Below are 1970 nucleotides of genomic sequence, written 5' to 3'. Positions count from 1 at the left end.
ACACATACAATTTCAATTGTCAATCACATTTATAAGGTCAAAATCTCGACGATAGCTTTTAATGAAATAAATAGCTATTATTACGAAAGAACCAATCAGCAACGTGAAAAAGTGGCAACAATAAACTTCGAGAGATGCGAGCAATCGATTTAACATTTCCTTTTTTAAATAAAAAATAGGACACGACAGAAGCGCGCCATTCATTTATATTTTTTTACTACTATTAACTTTTATTACACACACACACACACACACACACACACACACACACACACACACACACACACACACACACACACACACGATTGGGTCATTCATATCCTGTATTTTTTTTCCTCGACTAAACTAAAATTATCAAATTATATAACATTTATATATAATTTTTTTAAATAGACAATCATACAAATTACTTTCTAAAGAAATGTTAAAAATATATGTAAAAATAATTTTTATATGTTTGTTAAAGTGTTGAAAATTAATTTGAATATAAATAACCCATCATGTGCAATAAAGGAAAATCGCGTGTATTGAGGATTAATAAAAATTTAATATTAAGTTAATAATGTTTAATCTAAATACATTTTTCATATATATTTTTTATTATGAAAAGAATAACTCTCATTCTATATCTAAAGAAAAAAATCTCTGGAAAATTTTTATTTATTTCAATACTAAAATTTCTATTATCTTTTTTCAGTCTCTACATAGACCAAAACCTGGTTATATGAAGAAACAACCTGATATTACGTATTCAATGAGATCTATATTAATAGATTGGCTTGTAGAGGTAGCTGAAGAATATCGATTACAGGACGAGACACTTTACTTGGCCATTTCATATATTGATCGCTTTTTATCGTACATGAGTGTTGTAAGATCAAAATTACAACTTGTTGGGACTGCCGCTATGTTTATTGCAGCGTGAGTTTATTTTGAATAATCATACTTTGATAAAATCTGCATACGACAATTCTTATTGAATATAAATTGTTTGACACTTTAATTTTTTTAATGAAATTCTATTTTATAAAAATAATGTATTTATCTAATAGGAAATACGAGGAGATTTATCCTCCCGATGTAGGAGAATTTGTATATATCACAGATGATACATATTCAAAAACACAAGTGATAAAAATGGAAAATTTGATATTGAGAGTTTTATCATTCGATTTAACTGTACCGACGCATGTTACATTTCTTATGGAATACTGTATCAGCAATAACTTATCGGATAAAATTAAATTTTTGGCAATGGTAAGTTTTAATGAATGAATATAAATAATTTGATATTTAATGTTGCTGTATTTTCTGAAATTTCTTAGGAATGTATAATTTTTACAAAAAATAACTGAAATTGGAAATTTCCATTTTTCGTACAAAAAAATTTTTATATACGTGTGTAAATATGTTTCAATTCAATATTCATATTTAATAATAATACTGCTGTATAATTTAAATGAAAATTTTATAATTTTTTATCTTAATTATCTTTTTTTAAAATGTTAACTTGTAGTATTTTATTCAGAGATTCTACATCAAACTTTTTGTATTATTTTCAAATACTATATAGAAAAATTGTAGTTTTTTTCATAATTTTTTCATTTTTTATTAAAAAATATATGTAATATTCTTAATTTTTTCTTTTCTTAATTTTTAAGAAGTTTCATACATATTTTGTTATTTTAGTACTTATGTGAGTTGTCAATGCTGGAGGGAGATCCATACTTACAATATTTGCCCAGTCACTTGGCTGCGTCCGCGATAGCACTAGCGCGGCATACGTTTCATGAAGAGATTTGGCCACACGAATTGGAACTGTCAACTGGATACAATTTAAAAACTCTTAAGGAATGTATTGCGTACTTGAACAGAACCTTCTCCAATGCTCCTAACTTTCAGCAAACGGCAATACAGGAGAAGTATAGAAGCAGCAAGTAAGTACAAATATTAAAAACTATATACATATA

At 26.5% G+C, this 1970-nt stretch overlaps 1 protein-coding gene across 1 annotated transcript; it reads left to right on the top strand.

The window, feature by feature from the left end:
- Positions 1 to 697: 697 nt before the first annotated feature.
- On the top strand, positions 698 to 1941 carry LOC105625407 (cyclin-A2; the record flags this gene model as incomplete). The annotated part of the gene is made up of 3 exons (XM_012206739.1): positions 698 to 921; positions 1053 to 1257; positions 1690 to 1941. Coding segments are annotated over 3 exons (681 nt in total), but the record flags the coding sequence as incomplete, so codon positions are not given.
- Positions 1942 to 1970: the final 29 nt, after the last annotated feature.

This window comes from Atta cephalotes (genome assembly GCF_000143395.1).
Source record: "Atta cephalotes unplaced genomic scaffold scaffold01398, whole genome shotgun sequence".
Classification (NCBI taxonomy): Eukaryota; Metazoa; Arthropoda; class Insecta; order Hymenoptera; family Formicidae; genus Atta; species Atta cephalotes.
This window is presented reverse-complemented; position numbering and strand designations above follow the sequence as displayed.